We start from the raw sequence: 18,233 nt of genomic DNA on the forward strand, positions 1-18,233 counted from the left end.
CAGGTGGACTCCAATCAAGTTGTAGAAACATCTCAAGGATGCTCAATGGAAACAGGATCCACCTGAGCTCAATTTCGAGTCTCATAGCAAAGGGTCTGAATACTTATGTAAATAAGGTATTTCATTTTTTTTTTTTTATACATTTGCAAATATTTCTAAAAACCTGTTTTTCGCTTTATCATTATGGGGTATTTTGTGTAGATTGCTGAAGATTTTTTTTATTTAACGCATTTTAGAACAAGGCTGTAACGTAACAACATGTGGAAAAAGTCAAGGGGTCTGAATATTTTGAGTGCACTGTATATGAGCAAACTATACTGAACAAAAATGTAAACGCAACATGCAACAATTTAAAAGATTTTACTGAGGTGCAGTTCATATAAGGAAATCAGTCAATTGAAATAAATTCATTAGGCCCTAATCTATGGAATTCACATGACTGGGAATACAGATATGCAGCTGTTGGTTACAGATTCCTTAAAAAAAATGGTAGGGGTGTGGATCAGAAAACCAGTCAGTATCTGTCCACCATTTGCCTCATGCAGCGTGACACATCTGCTTCGCATAGAGTTGATCAGGCTGTTGATTGTGACCTGTGGAATGTTGTCCCACTCCTCTTCAATGGCTGTGCGAAGTTGCTGGATATTGGCAGGAACTTTAACACGCTGTCGTACACGTCGATCCAGAGCATCCCAAACATGCTCAATGGGTGACATGTCTGGTGAGTATGCAAGCCATGGAAGAACTGGGACATTTTCAGCTTCCAGGAATTGTGTATATCCTTGCGACATGGGGCCGTGCATTATCATGCTGAAACATGATGTAACCACACACGACTATTGCTTTCAATTAGTATAAGACATTGGGAGTTTCATTATAAGCAAGAATTACATACATGCCTTCAATGGCATTAGCCTACTTTATTCAAACATTTTCGTCATTCAGTTGATCATAACTAAGGTATGTCTTCCTCTCTGTACTTTTTCTAGGCCCATCGGCTGTTTCCTCGTCTCCTTACACCGCTGCTGCCCGCCTTTGCCACATTGTTCTCAACACCAGTTTAAATCAATGTAGAGTTTTCTAGAAATCAGCCTTTTTTGGGGGTGGGGGTTCGGGCTCATTTCATTTCTGTGGTGTTGGACTGGGCCTGGGCTTCAGCTCACCAGGCTTGGGTCGGACCAGACTCTGATTTTCAGGCCCGATGAGAACCGTACTGCTTGAGAGATTTTCCTTTCACTGCTTCAGCTCTGGATAAAAACACAATAGCAAGAACCTGCAGTCCCCATCCTCTTTCCCTCTGTCTGTCTTGCTCTCTCTCCATCTCTACCCCACCCCTTCTCTCCCCACCTCCCTCCCTCTCCCCTTATACTGCACCCCATCCCAAAATTCAATTACAATCAATGTGTGTGTGTGGGCAGGTGGAAGCGGGGGCATTACTGGGGCTGTCAGTGTCTGGGTGGAGTGATTCCCTCAGGACACTCTTCCAACGGAAAGTCATTTACACACATGTCAAGGAGATAAGCATAAAGACGAGAGGACTAGTGGATGTTAAAGCCGAGTGCTTTATGACCCCTATTCCCCCTCTCTATCTACAACCCGGCCAGGCTAACCATGCCGGTACACAGAGGAATATATTCCCAGGTAGGTCTCTCTCTCTCGCGAATGCTCTCACTCACTCTGTCCTTCTTACGCTCTCGCTCTCTCTCTCTCGCTCTCATTTTGCAGTGCTCTCCTTTAATGTCGGAATCCTTCATTGGTAAAACTGCCACGTCCATTTGCGATATTAAAACAACAAAGAAGTTACTATGAACAACAAACCCCCCAAAATGTTACCACGTTGGGCAACGCTCCTCACCTCCGCTTTCTCAACAAAACAAAAACAATAATGGCCATGGGGCAGACAGTGGCGCTGTTTTCTCTACTGCGGACTCCATCTTTAAAACAAAATGGCAGACAGTGCAGAGGGCGGGCACTTTTGAGTTAAGTTTTGGGAAGCAGCAGCAATCATCAACTGATATAAATAGACAGCCAAAGCCCACGGAGCGAGAAGTGCCTCCTCCCTCTCTCCTCTGACTATGTGCCGTCCTCTCTCTCTCTCTCTCTTCGTCTGGCCCTGGATATACTATGGGGAGTGGAGTACTCAGGCCTGTCCACATGTTGTGACATTTACTGCTGATGGAGTAAACTGGTGGAGAAACAGCTGCATTGTGTTGTTGTGCTGCTTACTGTAACGCACTCTAGTTTTGGAGACATAATATTGCTGCATATATACTGTAAGGTGTCCAATCAAAAACACATATTTTGACCAATTGGTAAAATAATGTTAATTGTGTAGATAATCCTCCAAGAAAACCAGATGTCCAAACATCGTGTCTCATAATCCGTTCAAAAGTTATTGGAAGTTTTACCCTTGTAGGATGGCTGGAATTAGAGTGACTAAATCAATGGAGACCAGATCAAAAAAGTGGTCAAAACTGAGGAAAATCACGTCAGCTAGGCTGGATTCTGTCTACCTGGCTACCTGACAGACTCCCTTTCCCATTGAACTCGTCATCTTTCTTCTCTAATCCCACAGGACATAAAACCATACAGAGGTAAGATGGATAGCAATTTTGTAATTTCAACCATAATATTTTCATATTTTATCTGTACAGATGCCAGAACAGCATGGATCACAACTTTGTTCATTTGCACAATTTCTCTTGTTCACTTTCACTCGAAAAATTGTCCACACTCACCGAAAATGACATTCGGTAGGTACTAGCTATGCTTTTATAAGTTTATGAGCTGGATTTGCCTGTCTTTGCAATTAGTTTGTTTGTTTTCGCTCATTAGCATTTAGCTAACAGTGTCGACGTGTCTATGCTAATTTTGTTAGCATTCTGGGAATAGGGGCCCAATCTGCTCCGTCACATTATCCCATTCTCTAATAGCACTAGGATGACAGACAGCAGCCTCCAGGATATTCCATAACCCCCCCCCCCCCTGTGCAGTGCAGGTGGTTGAGGATCTGCCTGTGTGGAGAGTGTGAAGAGAGGCTGAGGGTCCTTATCCAGCAAGGTCTTTGTCCTCAATGACTTTCACTGGCATCCAGCTGCTATGGTTCGTGGAGGAATGTTCACTGAATAATGTTTATATTACAGGCTACCTGTAATTACTATACTGCACTACACAATACCTTACAGGAGGGTGTAATCCCAACACCAAACTGATACCATAAACAGACGCGCCAAGAACATCCAGGGAACTTAATGTGCTAGCTGGGAAGTTACTTCAGAACTTGCCATTTATTACTTTTCTATGTTTATTAATTCTTTTGTGACTTTGAATATTCAAAAGTGCTCTTGAACAAAGTGTCAGAGCCCGAGGCAAACAGATCTTAAACATACAATGACATTGAGATTTTACGGTAAACCTGGTGTTGGTGTGCTATCTGTCTGTCTGTCTCCATCGGCACGAGTGTCAACCTCTTAGTCAAACAGGCTTTCCTGTGGGATTTGTTCAAATTGAGTTACACAGCACATACACAGTACCTTTCTCCATCGAGCGAAGACTGTCTGTCTCTCTCTGTCTCGAAGCTGATCCTCTTAAATGTGCCAAACACGGTGAGTAAGCAGAAATTTAAATAAATATATAAATAAAAAGAAAACCGGAAGCGACGTTAAACCTGATGTGTGAATCTAAGCGAATATGAATTAACCCTTTACATTCGTGGACAGGGGGTTATATGGATAGGGCCCAAAATAAGATATAAAAGGCATGTGCATGGCCATGGTAGCTATTGAAAGACAACCCTTTGAAATATAGGGAAATTATCAGACCAAAGGTGAGGACAGTTCACCTGACATAAGACTGAATCCAAACATTACACTGTTGATTTTTTGTGCATTTTACATTTACTGTACTTTTCACAACATTTGTCAATAACGAAATCTGAAAATACTCTTGCTTCAATCAGTAAAATAACAATATTCATGAAAATGTTGGGGTAGGTGCAATATACTGTATATATATACAGTTGAGGTCGGAAGTTTACATACACCTTAGCAAAATACATTTAAACTCAGTTTTTCACAATTCCTGACATTTAATCGTAGTAAAAATTCCCTGTCTTAGGTCAGTTAGTATCACCACTTTATTTTAAGAGTGTGAAATCTCAGAATAATAGTAGAGAGAATTATTTATTTCAGCTTTTATTTCTTGCATCACATTCCCAGTGGGTCAGAAGTTTACAAACACTCAATTAGTAATTGGTAGCATTGCCTTTAAATTGTTTAACTCGGGTCAAAGGTTTCGGGTAGCCTTCCACAAGCTTCCCACAAAAAGTTGGGAGAATTTTAGCCCATTCCTCCTGACAGAGCTGGTGTTACTGAGTCAGGTTTGTAGGCCTCCTTGCTCACACATGCATTTTCACTTCTGCCCACACATTTTCTATAGGATTGAGGTCGGGGCTTTGTGATGGCCACTCCAATACCTTGACTTTGTTGTCCTTAAGGCATTTTGCCACAACTTTGGAAGTATGCTCGGGGTCATTGTCCATTTGGAAGACCCACTTGCGACCAAGCTTTAACTTCCTGACTGACTGTCTTGAGATGTTGCTTCAATATATCCACATAAGTGTCCTACCTCATGATGATTTCTATTTTGTGAAGTGCACCAGTCCCTCCTGCAGAAAAGCACCCCCCTAACATGATGCTGCCACCCCCGTTCTTCACGATTGGGATGGTGTTCTTCGGCTTGCAAGCATCCTCCTTTTTCCTCCAAACGAAACGATGGTCATTATAGCCAAACAGTTCTATTTTTGTTTCATCAGACCAGAGGACATTTCTCCAAAAAGTATGATCTTTGTCCCTATGTGCAGTTGCAAACCGTAGTCTGGCTTTTTATGGCGGTTTTGGAGCAGTGGCTTCTTCCTTGCTGAGCGGCCTTTCAGGTTATGTCGATATCAGACTCATTTTACTGTGGATATAGATTGTACATGTTTCCTCCAGCATCTTTACAAGGTCCTTTGCTGTTGTTCTGGGATTGACTTGCACTTTTCACACCAAAGTATGTTCATCTCTAGGAGACAGAAGGCGTCTCCTTCCTGAGCGGTATAACGGCTGCGTGGTCCCATGGTGTTTATACTTGCATACTATCGTTTGTACAGATGAACGTGGTACCTTCAGGTGTTTGGAAATTGCTCCCAAGGATGAACCAGACTTGTGGAGGTCTACAATTTTTTTCCTAAGGTCTTGGCTGACTTCTTTTGATTTTCCCATGATGTCAAGCAAAGAAGAACTGAGTTTGAAGGTAGGCCTTGAAATACATTCACAGGTAAAGCTCCAATTGACTCAAATGATGTCAATTAGCCTATCAGAAGCTTCTAAAGCCATGACATAATTTTCTGGAATTTTCCAAGCTGTTTAAAGGCACAGTCAACTTAGTGTATGTAAACTTCTGACCCACTGGAATTGTGATACAGTGAATTATAAGTGAAATAATCTGTCTGTAAACAATTGCTGGAAAAATGACTTGTGTCGTACACAAAGTAGATGTCCTAACCGACTTGCCAAAACTATAGTTTGTTAACGGGAAATTTGTTGAGTGGTTGAAAAACGTGTTTTAATGACTCCAACCTAAGTGTATGTAAACTTCCGACTTCAACTGTAGGTCTAACTCCAAGTGGCCACACACCTTTCAAACTGTGCACAGCTCCTAAGTAATTTCAATGCACTTTAATGAATCAAGGAAAGTGCCTTCAACTACGAGGTGTTTTTTTTTTTTTTAGCTCTGCTAGCTTTGCCGTTGAGAAACGGACGCAAGCACACTTCATTTGAAAGCGTATTCTATTCCCAACATTAGTAGCTGTTTTAGAATATGATCTTACAGTGTTAGGCTTTCACAAGGCACTTCAGACAAACAGACTGTAATTTTGTTGCGCATAGAACGGGATCACGAGTGCATTCAAGGGCGTGTTCCACAACTAATTTCTTCACAATACGACAGATATTCTCATTCTGTTCAGGCCAGCTCAGGGTAAGACGCATGTCATCCATGTGACTATACACCAAACATAGCGATCATAAACATTGATGCGTCCCATCTTTCAGAGCACATCGACTCCTCTCGATTTACGGCATTAACCTCAATCAGACGACGAAACATTTGCAAACATAGCCCAATTGATGGGTGTGATGAGGGCATCTTTTTGTTGCACGTGGTACACACATTTAGAACAGCCATCAGTTGAAACCCATACAGTGCTAACAAACAATGCAATCTACATTAAGAACCGGTCAAGCATGGTGGTGGTAGTGTGATGGTTTGGGGATGCTTTGCTGCCTCAGCTGGACGACTTCCCTTAATAGAAGGAACCATGAATTCTGCTCTGTATCAGAGATTTCTACAGGAGAATGTCAGGCCACCCGTCTGTGAGCTGAATCAGAAGCAGAAGCACAGCTGGGTCATGCAGCAAGACAATGATCCAAAACACACAATCAAGTCTACATGAAAATGGAAACAAATGAGAAGTTTTGGAATGGCCTCGTCAAAGTCCCGGCCTAATTCCAATTGAGGTGTTGTGGCAGGACTTGAAACAAGCAGGTCATGCTTGAAAACCCACAAAGATCGCTGGGTTAAAGCAGTTCTGCATGGAAAAGTGAGCAGGAAGAATTTGGTTGGAGTCATTGCAGCTAAAGGTGGCACAACTAGTTATTGAGTGTAAGGGGGGCAATTACTTTGTTGTTGTGTCATTGTTGTGTTATTTGTTCACTCAGATTCCCTTTATCTAATATTAGGTTTTGGTTGAAGATCTGATACCATTCAGTATCGAAAAAAGGCTAAAGTAGAGAACATTAGAAAGGGGGTAAATACTTTTTCACAGCACTGTATCCTGATGATTCAACCCTAAATGCGTCAGCAACCACAGCTAGTGAAATCACTACAACCCTAAACAAAGCCGTGCAGTCAGTTTTAGAATGGGTGGTCAGTAATAAGCTAGCCCTGAACATCTCTGAAACTAAGAGCATTGTATTTGGTACAAATTCTTCCCTAAGTTCAGGACCTAAGCTGAATCTGATCACGAATAATGTGGCAAATTAGATGATTGAGGAGACTAAATGACTTGGTGTTTCCTGGGATTGTAAACTGTCATGGTCAAAACATATTGATTGAATGGTTGTAAAGATTGGGAGAGGTCTGTCCAATATTTTTTTTACACCACAATCCACAAAGCAGGTCCTGCAGGCTCTAGTTTTATCTTATCTTGATTATTGCCCAGTCATATGGTCAGGTGTTGCAAAGAAGGACCTAGAGAAACTGCAGCTTGCCCAGAACAGAATGGCACATCTTGCTCTTCACTGCAATCAGAGGGCTAATATTGATGCTATGCATGCCAGTCTCTCTTGGCTAAAAGTAGAGGAGAGACTGACTGCATCACTACTTATTTGTATGAGAAACATTGTGTTAAAATTTCCAAATTGTTTGCATAGTCAACTTACCCACATCTCTGACACACACACTTATCCCACCAGACATGCCACCAGGGGTCTTTTTACAGTCCGCAGATCCAGAACAAATTCAAGAAAACATACAGTATTAATAGAGCCAGGATTGCATGGAACTCCCTTCCATCTCAGATTGCTCAAGTGAACAGCAAACCTGGTTTGAAAAAAAATAACAGACAAAGCAACACATCACGGCACAACGCCTCTCCTCTATTTGACTTAGCTATTTTGTGTGTATGTACTGATATGTAGGCTATTTTATATTTATGTAGTTCTGACTTTGAGCTGTTCTTGTCTATTGATGTTCTGTATCATGTTTTGTGTGGACCCCAGGAAAAGTAGCTGCTGCTTTCGCAACAGCTAATTGGAGCGGTCTTTGGTGAACGGGGCAGAAATGGCTTTGGGGATCCCATCCAGCTGACCAACAGTTTCGCCCACCTGCTTCCAGAGATTCCTGCTCCTTCATCCTCTACCCTGTCTCCTGAGGCTCCAGCTCAGGGGGTTTCTACCACAGGCTATACCCCCCGGGCTCCCTCTCACATCAGGCCTCGGGGGTGTCTCAGGCTCCAGCCCCCCAACCTGCTCGGAGGGCTTCTCTTGATTATGTGAGACCTCCCTCTCCCGTCAGTCCCCATGGAGGCACAGCCAAGGCCAGACATCCACGGCCATTCACCTTCCTCCAGCCATCATCAATGATAGCTCCATGGTGAGGCACATCTCGGTTCTTGGAGCAAAGACCTGTGCTACCAGGGGGCTACAGTGAAGGATATCACAGGATTTATTCCGTCTGTCCTACATCAGCAGCCAAGAGCTGTTGCGGTCGTAGTGCATGTGGGATCAAATGATATTAAAAAGGGTAAATCAGAGCAATTGAAATATGATTTTATTGAGCTGATCAACACCCTGAAAGGCTCTGAAAAGCAGCCTATTATCTCTGCCGTCGCTGGGTCGCGGCTGTAAAAGGTTCAAAAGGGAAGCCCACTGTGGTCTGCTCACCCAGCACTATTAGTACAATTGTGAATTCCATAAACGTGAATACCCCTTGGTTTTCAAATCACAGAGGGCTTGGGCAACCAAAGACCATGTAGGTCAGTTTAGAACCTTCCATCATTAGTTACTCTGAGAGTTCCTCATACTGACATTGGCTGCGGCCTCAGGCCCTATTGTGCCAACCTTGGAAAAGTAATTCCAATTTCTACTCTCTCCTCTATTACAAATAGGGATAGACCCTCAGACAGGGCCTGCAACTGCCTATTGAACATAGCTTGTTTGAGTTGGAGACTCCATGTGACTATAAAAATCGTTGATGCATCTGAACATTAGGAGCTTAATTCCTAAACTGGATTACATCAAGATCTGGGCTATGCAGACGAATATGTACATTCTGCTATTGACTTAAGAGAGAATCAGGAAACCATGAACAGGTGTCAGAGCTCAGGCCTATCGAGGACAACATATTCAATAAAATAGCATGATCAACAGCATCAAAAGCTTTTGACAGGTCCACAAACAAAGCGGCGCATTTCATTTTAGCGTCTAAAGCGTTGAAAAGATCATTAACAACTAAAGTGGTTGCTGTAATAGCACTATGCCCAGGCCTAAACCCTGATTGGTTTAAATTCTAAATACATTTCTCAGATTAAAAAAAATAGCAAAGTTGTACATTTACCAAGGATTCAAGAAGCTTAGCTAGACAAGAAAGCCTTGAAATGGGGTGATAATGATTAAGATCACTACTACCCCCGCCCTTATGGATTGGCAGTACAAGAGCTGATTTCTATACTTTTCCTGATAACAATGATAAATAACTAATGTGGGTTATTGAGCCAACAGTGATGGGCACTGCACACTTAAGCAGACCAGGATCCAATTGGTCAGTCCCTGTGTATTTCTTGTTGTCTATTGCTAGCAAAGCATCCAGGACTTTTTTATCTGTCAATAACGTAATACAATTTTCCTGATCATTCAGCAAGTGTCCGCGATCAGCATCCAGACCAGTATCATTGTGAATAGGCTTAAAAGTGATTTCAAAGAGACAGCCCGCTAAAATAAAATGGTAATTAAATGCATCAACGATGGCATTTTTCCCCTTATTGAGGCCAGTGTCTGAATTAATTTGTTGTGGCAGAACGGCGGAAGTAGAACCCTTCAGGGATTTGACAATTTTCCAGAATTTAGCCGGGTTCCCATTACAATCCGAAAGACTGGTTACATAATAATCAGATTTAGCCTTTCTAGTTTGTCTTACACAATGATTCCTCAATTGCTTAAAAGCTTGCCGGTACCGGGCCTATGCCGGTGTTCCTAGCCTTAACCCAAGCATTATCTTTTCTATGAATTACTTCTGATAATTCCGTAGTGTACCAGGCATTCGACCTATCTTTAACCCTTCGTTTTTTGAAGGGAGCATGATTATTCACAATAGTATTGAAGACACCTGCAGAAAGAAATACAATCAAGGTCACTGAAATAAAGACCATGTAAAAGAGCCTGTTCACTATAGTTTTTAAAGTTCCTCTTTGGGATGACACACGGCTTCGATTTTTGTATTCTTACATCTCTAACACAAACAACTGGGCAATGGTCACTAATATCTTGGGCGGACACCTTAGTAGAAACATATTTTTATTGTGTATCCGTTAGAATAAGATCATTCAGAGTTGACCTTGGAGGATCTTTAGGGTTGGGCCATATAGGCTTAGTCACCAGCTGTGTTAGGTTTAGATCATTACTCATGTCTTTTAGATTGTCTGAAGCCTACATTTCCCAATCATAATTTAGGTCACCCAGGATAATAACTACTGATCGAGTAAAAGAAGACGACAAACGAGTTAACTCCGACCCCTATAACAGTTAACTCCAACCCCTATAATAGTTATGGATCCATTTTCCACCAGACAAAGGCTTAAAGATAGTAGCTCAGATTTTTTGGGCAAGGGAAATGGATTTCAATAAAGACAGATAAATATCTATAAGTATGGCCACTTCACCACCTCTACCCTCTGTCAGCTCTGAACGTATTATAACCCTCAATATTAATATCAGAGACTAGAATGTCCCCAAAGAACCAAGTTTAAGTCAGAATTTCTTGAAGTGCATAAAGCTGTACCACAGGGGTCCATTTTGGGACCTGTTCTCTTCACTATTTATCTAAACACCATTGGTCAATCTGTTAAAAATGGTAACTTCATCTATATGCGGATGATACTATTACGTATACTATTGCCCTGACTGTTGATCTGGCTGTGTGAAAACTACAGTCCGATTTTATAGCTATGCAGGAATCCCTCGCTGATTTAAAACTTAATACGGGAAAAACAAAATACAGAATGTTACAGATGGACAACATGTTCACTCATTAGATGGTTCTCCAATCGAACGTGTCCCGCATATAAATACTTAGGCATTTGGATTGATGTGGATTTGACGGTTAAAAAAATATATAGATGAGCTGGTTAAGAAGCTAAGATTTAAAGTTGGCTTTTTCTACAGAAACAGATCACGCATTTCTCTAAGCAGGAGGAAGAAAAGTATTCAGTCAACCTTTTTCATATGTTCTTGGTTACTTATCAAAGTGCAGCTGCTGCTACTCTTGAAACTTTTGATGCCGAAAAGATCTTCAACCAAAACCTAATATTAGATAAAGGGAATCTGAGTTTACAAATATATATATTTTTTAAAAATCATTATTTGATTGATTTAATTAACAATGTTATGCAACACTCAATTCCCCTGTGTGAAAAAGTAATTGCCCCCTTACACACAATAACTGGTTGTGTCACCTTTAGCTGCAATGAGTGCAAGCACATGCTTCCTGTGGCTGTTGATCAGTCTCTCACATCGCCGTGGAGGAATTTTGGAATTCTTCTTTAACTCAGCGACATTTGTGTTGTTTCAAGCATGAACTGCTCGTTTCAAGTCCTGCCACAACATCTCAATTAGGATTAGGTCTGGACTTTGACTAAGCCATTCCAAAACTTCAAATGTGTTGCTTTTTAGCCATTTTCATGTAGACCTGATTGTGTGTTTTTGTCACGCCCTGACTTTAGTTATATTTGGTTTCTTTATTATTTGGTTAGGTCAGGGTGTGACAAGGGTGGTTTGTTTAGTTTTTGTATTGTCTATGGGTTTTTGTCTTGTCTAGGGTTTTTGTTATCTATGGGGATTTTGTATTGTCTAGGGGTAATTAGGTTGATGGTGGCCTGGATGGGTTCCCAATCAGAGACAGCTGTTTGTCGTTGTCTCTGATTGGGGAGCCTATTTAGGTTGCCATTTTCCAAGTTGGTTTTGTGGGTAGTTGTCCTTGTTTAGTTGCCTGTGAGCACTACGTTGGCGGCACGTTTTGTGAGTTTGTTAAAGTGTTCTTTGTTTAAATAAATAGAGGAATGGATTCTAATCACGCTGCGTCTTGGTCCACTCCTTTAAACATCCGTGACAGCTTTGGATCATTGTCTTGCTGCATGACCCAGCTGCGCTTTAGCTTTAAGTGCGATTGCACTTAAAGAAACTTTCAAAGTTCTTAAATGTACAGATTGACTGACCTTCATGTCTTAAAGTAATGATGGACTGTCGCTTCTCTTTGCTTATTTGAGCTTTTCTTGCCATAATATGAACTTGGTCTTTTACTATCTTCTGTATACCACCCATACCTTGTCACAACACAACTGATCAAACTAGCTCAAATGCATTAGACACACCTGTTTATTGAAATGCATTCCAGGTGACTACAGTACCTCATGAAGCTGGTTGAGAGAATGCCAAGAGTTTGCAAAGCTGTCATCAAGGCAAAGGGTGGCTTCTTTAAAGGATCTCAAATATAAAATATATTTTGATTTGTTTAACACTTTTTTGGTTACTACATGATTCCATGTGTTATTTCATAGTTTTGACGTCTTCACAATTATTCTAAATGTAGAAAATAGTAAAAACCCTGGAATGAGTAGGTGTGTCCAGACTTTTGACTGGTAATGTATATGTATATTTTGTGTAATGTGTATATTTGTGTTGTATTGTGCAGGGCACACTTGAAAAAGAGACGTAGGTCTCAATACGTCTTCCCTGGTAAAATGAAAGTACAAAAAATACCAATATCCCTAAAAGCTGATATTCAATGCAGGCTCACAGGCCATTGAGGTAACTAGAGCCTTGGGTGGGCACTATGGTAACAGGTAATTGTTTAAGTCTCCTCATTCTTCTTCAGCAGGACAGACACTATTTCCTCTTCTTTCTCTCCTCTATTGCTCTTCCCTCCCCCACTCTCTCCCAGCAAAGCAGTCTCAGCTAGAGGACTCAACCAACACACAAACCAAACCCATTTATCACCATGGAAACCAAACAACTCCTTCTGTCTAGGCAAAGGCGAGAGAGAGCGAGCGTCTTCAATAGGTACTTAGACTCAAAAAGTGGCAAAAACAGGGAGGGTGAGTATGAGTACCGTTCTAGTTTTTACTCTAATGCACCAGCAACCTACTACTTGGCACAGACTCTCAGACTCTCTCCCTATAGTTGAGTTTATAATATAAATAAATATATGACTGTCAAATGTTTAACATGTCAGTTTGCCAACCAGCCTCGCACAGTCACTGTGATTTGTTATCCTACCAATGAACCAACAAGACCCTGTGAAATAAAATTTCCACCGTGGCCTCGCCTTCATTTTTCTAAGGTAATATTGATGACAAGTTCCTGAGTAATTATCACAAAGGTGATAATGACCATGACGATGCCTATGATGATATTAATAACAACATGCTCCCTGGACAGACGTCAGCAGGTATCTTCTCCATCCCTACTAGTGCCATCCCTAGTGCCTTCAGAAATGATTCATACCCCTTGACTTATTCCACATTTTGTTGTGCTACAGTCTGAATTCAAAATAGATTAAATTGGGGGGGGGGGGGTTTCTCACCCATCACCTCGAATGCATTTCAATGAACAGGTGTGCCTTGTAAAAAGTTAATTTGTGGAATTTCTTTCCGGCTTAATGCATTTGAGCCAATCAGTTGTGTTGTGACAAGGTAGGGGTCATTTACAGAAGATAGCCCTATTTCGTAAGAGACCAAGTCCATATTATGGCAAGAACAGCTCAAATAAGCAAGGAGAAATGGCAGTCTATCATTATTTTAAGACATGAAGGTCAGTCAATGCGGAACATTTCAAGAACTTTGAAGTGCAGTCGCAAAAACCATCATGCGCTATGATGAAACTGGCTCTCTTGAGGACCGCCACAGGAAAGGAAGACCCAGAGTTACCTCTGCTGCAGAGGATAAGTTCATTAGAGTTACCAGCCTCAGATTGCAGCCCAAATAAATTATTCAGAGTTCAAGTGACAGACACATCTCAACATCAATTGTTCAGGGGAGACTGTGAATCAGGCCTTCATGGTCGAATATCTGCAAAGAAACCACTACTAAATGACACCAATAATAAGAAGAGACTTGCTTGAGTCCAAATGTGGAGATTTTTGGTTCCAACCGCCGTGTCTTTGTGAGACGCAGAGTAGGTGAACGGATGATCTCCGCGTGTGTGGTTCCAACCGTGAAGCATGGAGGAGGAGGAGGTGTGATGGTGCTTTGCTGGTGACACTGTTGTGATTTATTTAGAATTCAAGACACACTTAACCAGCATGGATACCACAGCATTCTGCAGCAATACGCCATCCCATCTGGTTTGCGCTTAGTGGGACTATCATTTGTTTTTTAACAGGACCATGACCCAACACACCTTCAGGCTGTTTATGGGCTATTTGACCAAGGAGAAGAGTGACAGAGAGCTGCATCAGATGACCTGGCCTCCACAATCACTCAACCTCAACCCAATTGTGATGGTTTGGGATGAGATGGACCGCAGAGGGAAGGAAAAGAAGCCAACAAGTGCTCAGCATATGTGGGAACTCCTTCAAGACGGTTGGAAAAGTATTCCAGGTGAAACTTGTTGAGAGAATGCCAAGAGTGTGCATAGCTGTCATCAAGGCAAAGGGTGGTTACTTTAAAGAATCTAAAATATAAAATATATTTTGATTTGTTTAACACTTTTTTTTGGTTACTACATGATTCCAAATGTGTTATTTCATCGTTTTGATGTCTTCGCTATTATTCTACAATGTAGAAAATAGTAAAAATAAAGAAAGACCCTTGAATGAGTAGGTGTTTCCAAACTTTTGACTGCTACTGTGAGTATTCACACCCCTTTGCTATGACACTTCAAATTGAGCTCGGGTGCATCCAATTTCCTTCGGTCATCCTTGAGATGTCGCTTGATTGGAGTCCACCTCTGGCCAATTCAATATTTTGGAAACGATTTAGAAAGACACACACCTGTCTATATAAGGTCCCACAGTTGACAATTTCGAAAAACACGTTTTGACTTTGTCATTGTGGGGTATACTTTCTGAAGGCACTGTACCTCCCTGCTTAAAGCTATTTGCTAAGCAGCAGGCAGCTCGTTGAGCGTCACCTCTCCCGCACTAATATGGGTCTCTAAAATTGAATAGGTCCCTTTTCTGAAATGTGTTTGATTGGCTCCCAGCAATCTAGGGTATTTATCTGAGTAAATTCCAAATTATGTGAGTCAAATTATTCAAACTAAAAGTTGTTTCCTGACAGCAGAGAGTGACTCAAGTTCAAAATGTAATTTCTTGACAAGAGTAAGTGTAAGAGAAGCACTAGCTATTGAAGAGCCAATCTGTATACAGTAATATTACAATATCGGGCTTGGAGTGTGAGGAATGTAATCTCGCTATGTATGCTTCTTTTGATAAATGATCCGATAACTCTCCCAAGTGAAACCCATGGTAATCGTGCTTTCAGAGAAGAAGAAAACAGACACACACGACTAAGGTTTATACAGAATCCACCAAGCATGACTTGCTTACAATATCCTCTCTTTCAAGGAACCTACTAAACTACAAGGCCAACGATCTTTCTCTCTGTAGCTGACAGCGTTTCAGAAACAGTACATTACAGAAAGGTTAAGAACTAAAGGTACACATCCACAGCCTATAAAAACAGAGAAGCAGGATACCAGGGCTTGGATTTAGTGAGAATGACGATGTAATAAGTACTAACAGGAGAGCAGGCCAATGCTATTGTGTACCGATTTCTACAAGCATCTCTAGGCCACACAAGGCATACAGTATGGTAGGGAGAGAAATGAAATAAGAAAGCATAGAATTGTGCACTGAACCAGTCCTTGACCTAAAAAAAAAAGATTCACAACAAGCACAATCAGCTACATACAATTCAAATGCACACACAGATGCACGATTAGACACAGAGGCATGCATACTCACGTGTGCACACACTCACGAGCACACACACAGAGGGGGGGATTGCGCTTACTTTAGCATGGGCTGTTTGGTGTTGGCAGGCGGGTCACCGTCCTGGGGCTGCAGGGGCTTTTTGGTCACCTGCTTGTAAATGTTCCGGGCTATCACCCCCAGCCACAGCGTGGTGGAGAGGGACGAGTAGTGTAGCACCATGCCAACCTGCACCAGGGGACACAGACAGACATGGGTCACTCGCTGTATGTATCCTCGCGTCATGTCCCGCTCTCGTCTTCACATTCCTCATGTCCCTCTCACGTCCACTTCTTCACACCCAGTTGACTCACAGAGAGTTCTTTTCCAGACACAACAAGCATGTCATCAAAGTCGCTATTCACAACGTCACTAACATCAAGATCCATTGCAGCGGGAGCAGAAGACTGTGACCTTTTCATTAGTGCACGCAAGCACGCGCGCACATGTACGCGCGCACACACACGCACCCACATCCGCCATCAATAACATTAGAGGACTCAGGACAGTAACCTTGAGCCGTCAACAATAAACCACAATATAAATGTCAGTCACGTCTACAATGCTGACAGACATTGTATCCCATCCTCTCTTGTTCTAATATTCATGAATTATGCTTGAATGGGAATCTGCCATTGTTTTAAGGCTTTATCAGGAGACAGAAAGACAGCTACGAGGGAGAAAGAGAGCAAGAATAGAGGAAAGACAGAATTAGAAATGCATTGTGTCTTCTTTCCACAAACACACTCCTCAGTTCGCTCAGAGGGCCCAAAACTAAGAGGCATCCAATCAAATAACTCGCTCCAGTCTGCTAGGCTTAACCAACTCTACAGGGACTGAAGGAACCATACAGGAGTCAGATATGACACTGATTTGAAATAACCTTGAGACTGGTTAACGGTGGAAGAAGCTCCCAGTGAGTAGGTGGTGGTCTGTGATTCAACCAATCAATGATTACACTCTGTGAAAAGGGTTCTACATTCAACCCAAAAGGGTTCTACCTGGAACCAAAAAGGGTTCTCCTATGGGGACAGCTGAATAACCCTTTTAGGTTCTAGATAGCACCTTTTTTTCTAAGAGTGTAGCTGTAACCCACATCCTTTGGACTGAAAGGAACGCTGGCTGACTGGACAAACAACCACTCATGTAGGATGAAATGGAACCCGAGTCAAAAGTTATTCAGGGGGTGAGTCGTATTGCCACACACTGAACTAGTCCTTGACCTCAAGAAGATATGAGCAGCACATTCACGACAAGCAATATCAGCTACAGAAAACTCAAAAGGGATCAAATCAATCTCTCGTACACACACACACACAAGAAACGATGTGTTTTAATCAGTTATTTGGTGACATGTGAATATATAACTGGATAACATTCAGATCACATATAAATAGATACATTTAATGTTTCCCTATATTTATTTTTATGAAATTCACTGAGTAGGATGGTCCTCCCCTTCCTCCTCTGCGGAGCCTCCACTGACACACACACACACAAAGACACACACACACACACACACACACACACACACACACACACACACACACACACACACACACACACACACACACACACACACACACACACACACACACACACACACACACACACACACACACACACACACACACAGAGTAGACTGATGCACACAGGGTGGAATGGTCAGGGGAGGGAGGGAGAGTGACCCAGTATAACTTTGCAGTAGTATAGTCTTTAGCTACTGTATGTCACTGTCACAAGGAGTGGTATGAAAGTGTGGTATGTTTGAATCACAGACGAATGATTGGGTCTGTCAGTGTGGAGTATAATTGAGTGAGTCTGGTTTAGGGTCAGTATTACTGTCGCAGTGTGGCTTAAAAGTAAGAGATCACTAACATTAGAGAATGCAAAGTGACAGTGAGGAGTGGGTTGGAGGAAGGAAACGAGAGAGGAGAAGGAGCTGTAGAGGGAGAGAGAGAGCGAGAGATGGGGGGAGGTTTGCAGAGGAAGGGGGTTAGCAAGTGCTTGAAGTGCCGAGAGAGGCTGCCAGAGACGGTTCCAGAGCTCCTTGAAGTTTGCCTGTCAGAGGGGGTGGTGTGTAACAGCTCCCCCGGGGAGGTGGCACCATGCTGGACCTGAGCGGGATCCATCTGCAGGCAGGGCGGAGGGTGGAGAGGTGTTTGTGATCACACATATCCTTACTACCAGCTCCTCTAGCAATCAGCCATGTAATCATCCCAGACACTGTCCCCACTGCTGGGAACAGGGGAACAGCCTCAAACCCATTGAGAGGAGGGGAGACAAACCGGGCCCAAATAATCCCACAGCAATGCCGAGTTACGCATTAAAAATGCAGTGCTTCTACATTAGGCAACGTGATTCAATCAGATACATAGCCAGTGGTAAGGAGCACCAGAGACACTGTGCAGAACACACCTGCGGTGATAATGGCATCGAGAGAGGGGTAA

The 18,233-nt window shown here is 42.3% G+C and overlaps 1 protein-coding gene across 1 annotated transcript in view; it reads right to left on the reverse strand.

Annotated features, from left to right (window-relative positions):
• Window positions 1–18,233, reverse strand: part of LOC129836160 (adhesion G protein-coupled receptor A3) — a 255,828-nt gene that overhangs the window by 8,121 nt on the left and 229,474 nt on the right. The window contains exon 17 of the mRNA XM_055902004.1: window positions 15,827–15,972. Coding sequence (XP_055757979.1) covers window positions 15,827–15,972 — 146 coding nt within the window. The remainder of the gene's footprint in view (window positions 1–15,826; window positions 15,973–18,233) is intronic.

This window comes from Salvelinus fontinalis, chromosome 37, assembly GCF_029448725.1.
Source record: "Salvelinus fontinalis isolate EN_2023a chromosome 37, ASM2944872v1, whole genome shotgun sequence".
In the NCBI taxonomy this organism is placed as follows: Eukaryota; Metazoa; Chordata; class Actinopteri; order Salmoniformes; family Salmonidae; genus Salvelinus; species Salvelinus fontinalis.